The 7,191-nt window shown below is 34.0% G+C and overlaps 1 protein-coding gene and 1 long non-coding RNA gene across 4 annotated transcripts; both read left to right on the top strand.

The window, feature by feature from the left end:
- Positions 1 to 389: 389 nt before the first annotated feature.
- LOC127255775 (uncharacterized) lies at positions 390 to 4,038 on the top strand. 3 transcript variants are annotated; one of them, XR_007839714.1, is made up of 3 exons: positions 390 to 973; positions 2,731 to 2,867; positions 3,322 to 4,038. XR_007839714.1 is itself a non-coding variant. In XM_051281502.1 (3 exons), exons 1-3 carry the CDS (start codon positions 586 to 588, stop codon positions 2,841 to 2,843), a joined length of 354 nt encoding a protein of 117 aa, XP_051137459.1. In that variant the 5' UTR covers positions 390 to 585; the 3' UTR covers positions 2,844 to 3,137. The 3 variants fall into 3 exon arrangements, 2 of the variants coding, with proteins under 2 accessions (XP_051137459.1, XP_051137460.1); XM_051281502.1 differs by lacking the exon at positions 3,322 to 4,038 and having other exon boundaries at positions 390 to 588; positions 736 to 973; positions 2,731 to 3,137; XM_051281503.1 differs by lacking the exon at positions 3,322 to 4,038 and having other exon boundaries at positions 2,731 to 3,136.
- Positions 4,039 to 4,051: 13 nt separating this feature from the next.
- On the top strand, positions 4,052 to 5,561 carry LOC127255776 (uncharacterized). The gene is made up of 3 exons (XR_007839715.1): positions 4,052 to 4,385; positions 5,122 to 5,231; positions 5,316 to 5,561. It is a non-coding gene; the product is annotated as an uncharacterized LOC127255776 (long non-coding RNA).
- Positions 5,562 to 7,191: the final 1,630 nt, after the last annotated feature.

Below are 7,191 nucleotides of genomic sequence, written 5' to 3'. Positions count from 1 at the left end.
CTTTAGGAACGTTAACCAGAGGCACTACCGGGATTTATTCGTTTTTTATGGAAAGAAGTTATACCTCGACTCGACATCATTATCGAATTTATTTCGATATTGATTATCGAATTTTATTCTTCGATAATTATTTAATATTCTCGCGTTATAAAAAATTTCTAACATGAACTATGCCTGCTACCAATTTCTTTTTTACTTGATATACTCCCTCCGTCCCACATTTCATGTCCACGTTGCCGTTTCGGTACATCCCACATACCATGTCACTTACCATATTTGGCAAATTATACACTTTAAACATAATTAAAATTTCTTAATCTAAAATTAATTTAATCTAAATATATATACATATAAATACCCAGCCTTACCCCCCACCCCCCACCACCCAACTTATCTTCCCATTCTACTTTTTCTCTCCCCGACTGAGAAACCCTAATCTCCTCACGTATTCTCCCGATTTGTGCTTTGGTCATCTTAGATCGATGTCTTTGGTCCACCAATCGCAGACGCTTTCTCCCCCGATCTCATAGCACCCCTTCCCTAAGTTGGGATCCTCTGCTCGCTGCCCGATCTGTGGCTCTTTTTATGGTAAGATCTCTAAATCAACTAATGAGCTCTTCCCCGTCGACCCAGCTTCTAGCGACGGTATTTTCCGTCGATTTACTGGAGAAAAGGTTGGTGCGAGTGAGGGTTTCTCATTTTGGGTACCAGACAGTGAATCTCCGTTCAATTTAGGGTTGGATATCGATGTCGCACCTCTGGGGCGGGAGAAGGCGCCTGCAACTTCTCTCCGGCCTCAACCATCGCCGAAAAAGATCGGATTATTTGATGGCGGTGCTGGATCGGTCCCAAAAATTGGTGATATCTGGTTTGAACTTGGGAATTGCCCAAACTCCGACGACGATCGCGATTCCGAGCCTACCTTGTCCCTATTCCGGCGTTCTCAACAAATACGTCCCTGTCGTGGATGTCGGTGAGATCTAAACAAACTTTTACTCGCATTTCATATATTTTTATGTCGGGTAGCTAATGAATATATTGCAATTCATGCCGTATTTAGTAATTGTGGCTTGAAAATGCATTTATATCATGTTTTGGTGGATTTTATTGAATTAGCTGGTTGAACTTTGGGTGCTATACCATTTTGTCTCGCCTAATATTTCCGATTTGTTATTATCGGCTTCGAAATGGCATTCACGATTACATATACTCATATTAAAATTGTTTTCACTTAACAACACAAGTTCTAATCTATGAATTTGGGTTAGCAGTTTGAAAACAAACATTTAGTTCGGTAAAATGCATTTCATTAAAATGTTTACACTATAAACCTGTTAGTAAGTACTCTTACAAGTTTACACAAGCATAAACACTTACAAAAAAACTTTCTTACATCAATTTATAGTACTAATAACCTAGATCACTCATAACTCGTTCAATACCAGTCACATCACCCTTTTCAATTATATAGTGAATGTATTCATGTATTAACTCCATTGGAACACTTATGTCATTTGGGAGATTCCCCTCTCTCAATAAATTATCTTTTCTCATATGTGGAAGCTTATATGAGTTGTCACCCTTTGTTTTCATCACTTCAATCATGCAGCATTGCAAACTCAAAATTACCTTGTTTAAACATTGGGGTGTCAACTCATTGAAGCTTGAAATAACAGCATCCAGTAGGTCATTCACTGTCTTGCATGATTTCTCAGTTTGTAAACTTTGTATAGCTCGAAACCAACCTAGGTCATTCACATTCATGTCGGGTGAATTTGGAGATTGCTGAATGAGTTTGATGTTGAAACCGTTGTTGTTTGCTGCTTGTACAAAGTCTGGATCATCCCTTTTTATATGTGGTTTGGTGTTGTCCTGCTGAATTATTATGTTTTTGGTAAAATTTGTTGGTCACTTCTCTTTTATTGCCGGGATAATATGCACGTAATTAACCATTCATAAATGATTTAAATGCAACATTGATTAAAGAAAAATGTGATCTTTTATTCTAATTAAGAGAATAAAAGACTTTCACATTATGTTTTCTTACATTTTTGTTTATATTAAGCTGAAAAGTATGGCTTACCTAATTAATCAAGCAGTTTTTTGTAACTTGCTTCGTTACAGACTGAATTGGTTTAGTTTCTAATGTGCCAGCTGCCCGATTTTTGCTTGACCTTTTGGCAGGGACTTGTTATGTAAAAGGAAAAATTTCTATTTTTCCATCAAACAGAAGAGTCCCATCCTGATCTCATATTGATCGGGATACAACACATATGAACATAATTTTTGTTATAAACTTTTTACTTTTACATATTCTGTGTAGATCCTTTTCCATAGGGGTCAAGTAAGATCGGTGAGTAGCCTTTGTCATATAAAACCATTTTTCATCAATGTGTACCACATTATGCATACTTTGAAATGATGTCGATTCGATACACCTATAAACATCAAGGGCTTGTAATGAAAAACATAATATTTGGAGGTTGTTACCCTCCGTCAGTTCTGGTCGAACAACACTCGTGTGAGGCCTGAGCTGCTTCTGTTTAACCCAGCAGGGTATAGTTGTTTTCGAACAATCCAGCCCCTTTGCCAAATTTCTGATCTAGGACCTTTGCATCAATGATAAGGCTTCTATTGCATTCACGTTGGGCATTATTTTGTCTTTTCTTACATATTTTTTTTCCTACTAATACTAATTGTTTCACCTTTTTTGTAATTGTTGTTTTGCAGCCTTCCAATATTGGGAAACGGTCCGGACCGAGCAACCGAATAGCGTGGCAGCTTCTGTAATTTTTCCTTTTGATGGCTCCCCACTCTCATCGCATGAGAGGAGTATAAATTGAACCATCCGGTTCAATTCCGAATGTGTAAGCACTTTCTTGGACATGCCTATTTTGATTGTTGTAGTAATCTGGATTTATAAGGGAATATTTTGTACCTGTTGATGTAAATATGTTAATGTGGGAACTGTTGTTTGTTGTTGTTGCAGTTAATATTGAAATGTGAAATTTTGTGAAATAGTGGAGTATTTATTGTTGATTTTAGATTGAGATTACGAGGGAGTTGAAATAAAATTCCCACTTTAATTTTGCTGATGTCACGGTTTGGATAAAATATGAGAAGTAATTTGGAGAAAATATGTAAAATTTTCAGGAGTGTATTTGTGTGCAATGGGAAATCGTGTTGTATTGATAGAAAGCTGCAAGTGGGAAAAAAATTTGATATGTACTGCATTGTACTTTTATTTTATTTTATTAATATATCTCTTAATTACATATCTATATTGCTAATTACACCCTTCCTAAAATACCGTGTTTACAGTGTAGCAGACATGGTATATGGGACGGAGGAAGTATCAATTTAGTGAAGTGCTATGTGTTCTTCTTGCTAAATTTTTTGTATGACTGCCTAGATTCTGGCCAACGGCAGCAACAACAAGTGTGCCAAGAAAGTATGACTGGACTATTTCAAAACTCTTAATCAGAATCCCAATTAAGAGTCATAGCCCACTTGTGCAGCACTTCACAAAATAATCAATTTTCCATATTATTCTCATATGTAGCATGATTGCATATTCTACTTTATTCCTTTCGAACGAATATATATATATATATACAAATGTATATACATATACATGGATGAAAACAATAACATAGAAACAAATTAACACAAAATACACATAGATTTCAAAGGAAACTTCCATATGTATCTACCAAAGGGATTCATCAGTTGCAGATATTCATATTTGTGTTTGCTATTTTACTGTCCTTTAATGTACTGTTGTGACCGTTCCAGTTCTCTATCATTTAACTATTTAATATTGTAAATGAAAAAATCATTTGTTATTTTTTGGCATATGGACAAATATGTTTTTCATTTCCCTGCAGCAAGTTTTCCTTTTCAAGTAATTTGATGTTGCAGTAAGGTTGTCACTGCAACCATGTTGCAGTCTGAATTTATGGGCTTGGCATTATTCATTGTGTCCAATCTCTTAAATGCCCACAAGAGTCAAACATGACAGTTTGGGAATGGTCAAACTCGTGCAGATTCATTGAAGGACACTCCATCTTTTTCTATGCTAAGGAAAATTAATGTGAGGTGTGTTCTTTCCAAGGTTGCATGATATATACAACCAAATGAGAGAAAGTTTGGTGGTGAGTGAGGTTTGAGAGCGAAAATTTAGAGAGAGAAATTATTGTGTGTGCTCTCACCCTTCTCCTCATTTTCTCCATGTTTTGAACTGTTGTTTAACACTGAAACCCGCCGGAGAGGTCGACGGAGATCGAAGATAATGGAGTTCCCACCGGAGAGGTTGATCAAACTTTGAGTTGCTCTGTTGTATGGTCGTTGTCAGTACGCGTTTGTGACAACGTGAACCTATGGAGGTATTTTTCTAGGTTAACCATGATAGTTTTTTGGGTTGAAGAAGTTGTGGTTGTTTTTGTCCTTAATCAGCACTGATTGGTGGAATATCTTATGGATTGGTATCTCCCAGATGTAGATTAGTTGATAATCAAACCGGGTCAACAAACACCTTGTCTCATTATTGTTTTATGTTTTGCAGTGTCTTTCGTTGTTAAAACGTTATTGTAATTGTGAACTGTCCACGCTTAGGGAGTTGGCCCTTTAAAGTGTTCGAATGTGTTTGTTTGATAAATCACTTCCCCAACAGATATTTTTACTTCTACAAAGTTAGTTTGATTGCAATTGTATTGGTTTCTTGATGTTTGTGGATTTACTCATAATTCAAGGATCTATTGGATCCCTACAAGGAATTGTGTTCCTTTTTTAAGTATTATATGGTGTGCTCTCAATGTAATTACTTAGTGAGATTCTATAGTACAAAATTACACAAGTACAATGAAAATGCAAAGGTATTTTAGGGTGTACAAAATTACACAAGTGCAATGAAAATGCAAAGGTATTTTAGGGTGTACAAAATTACACAAGTGCAATGAAAATATTGATAACCTCATTAAGTAATTACAAATGAGAGCACAACATGTAATACTTACAAAAAACAAATTTTTCTATACGATGTTCTTTAGAACTATGTTTACATGTTATTTGAAATTGATTTGTAAAATAAATTTTTATAACTGATAATTTGCGACTACGAAGGTTAACCGTACAAGGATGCATGCAAGAATATGAAGTGAGAGTATTTTCAGCAACTTATTAATGTTGTTGACTATTGTCATAGCAAGGGAGTCTTCTATAGAGATCTAAAGGTATTTCATGTGGCTGCTTACTTAGTTTACCAATACTTAATTTCATAGGTTGAATCTTTCTAATGATTACTTTTGTTGGTGCAGCCGTAAACTTACTTTTGGATGCTGGAAACCTCAAAGTTTTCAATTTCAAGTTAAGCGCTCTGTCCAAACAATTCAGGGTATATATATACATATTCGAATCTAAATTAGTTGACTTTTATTTCTCACATATATTGTGTCCCAAAAAGTTTCTTTAGTTGAATTTTGCATTTATGCCTTACGTATACACACATATTTGTTATCCAACATTTACAATTTGCTTAAGTTTTTCCTATGTATATACACACATTTAGGGAAAATGACATTTTTACCCTCAATACAATATCACACATCATAATGCAATAATATATGAGTAATGGTGCTTTTTCATCAATTGCACATATTGGCTATAGTTCTTAAAATTGAGAACAATACTACTAATTGCTAATTTTCTTCTAAAGTTAAGTTCTTCAATATTTGAATTGGTTACACTTTTTAAAATCTCAAGTTAAGGTTCCAGGTTATGACCTCCGGCTCTGCTGCATATATTGCATTACTGTCAGCCTTAACATCTCTTCTCTTAAGGTTGTATGTGTTCGTTTAGTAATTTAGATTTACTATGGTATTTTAAATGAAAAATAGTTTGAAGTGGTGAGGTGAAGTTGGTCTTATGCATTTTTGCTTGTTTTTATTTACATGGTTTGCAAATAGCAACAAATTCAAACCATAATATTTTTTTATTACAAGTAGTTGGTTTACAAGGAATACGTCCAGACTTCATTGAAGCTTGTGGAGATCTCATAACTTATATTTAAAAGATTAGTAATCATATAACATATCTTCTTTTTGTGGAATTTACTTAAAAGATTTTTTCGTTGTCATCCCGTTGTTTTGATTTTTTTGGAACAGAAGATGTCTATCTTCCTAGTTCACTTAATCTAGCCTTTTATTTTGTTTATTTTCTTTTTTTTATTTTTTCCCTTTTCAAGAGAAAATTTTATCTTATAATGTGTTTTCGTAATTTATGAATGTGTTGAGCTAAAAAAAAAAAATGGGAGGTATTATTGTAAAGATGACATATGAGATTGCATCGTTTTAATATTATATATGTATGGACGTCATTTATTTTTTATGGTTTAGGCTTTCTTGCAAGATATTTTCAACAAAATTTACAGTTTACGATACTTGTAGATATGAATTCATGACTGCAAATATAAAATTTATTAGTACGTTAGAAAGGAGTTTTTGTATATTTATTTAATTATATATCTTTTTCCAATCTCATTTTATCTTTTTCCAACCGGTCAATCATCACTAATGTCGCTAATATTTTTGCTCAATTTTATTCTCAAATGTTGTGTATTTTCAGTCACAGTTGTAGCTACGGTCTTTCCAAGTACAGTAAGTCATCATCTAAAGTTTGCATCGCAGTCTAAGTTGAATTTTACTTTACTTTGTGTAATACACATCGTCCATAATGTTGGTGGTTTTTATGGTCTGTTACTCGCACAGTAACAAGGTCTACACCAATAGCGCTTGATAAAGGTCAAATTACCAAATTTTGATGGAAAGCTCTAATGGTCAATTTTAATTTTTTTTATTTGAAATTCTTTTTAAGACAAATATTTTGCTGCAACAAATACAATATTTTATTATTAATATAGAAATTCAATGGCCGATTTCTAAAGAAAGTCTTATTCGCCAATTTCTAATTTTGGAATATTGAAAATCATGTACAGTGTTTGACTTGTAAATGATGCTTGACTAGCCAATATTTCTCATACGATACCATGTGATGCTTGATTGACTGATTCCATTGCTATTTTAAGGCCTTGGGCTGCCAAGAATCCACGATTCAAGCAACAACCCCTAATTTTTACATCTTACATCGTGCATATCTAATATATAGTTGCAGGCCGAGATAAATATCTTCATAGGT

The sequence above is a fragment of the Andrographis paniculata genome, unplaced genomic scaffold (genome assembly GCF_009805555.1).
Source record: "Andrographis paniculata isolate CXL003 unplaced genomic scaffold, ASM980555v1 Contig54END, whole genome shotgun sequence".
NCBI lineage: Eukaryota > Viridiplantae > Streptophyta > Magnoliopsida > Lamiales > Acanthaceae > Andrographis > Andrographis paniculata.
This window is presented reverse-complemented; position numbering and strand designations above follow the sequence as displayed.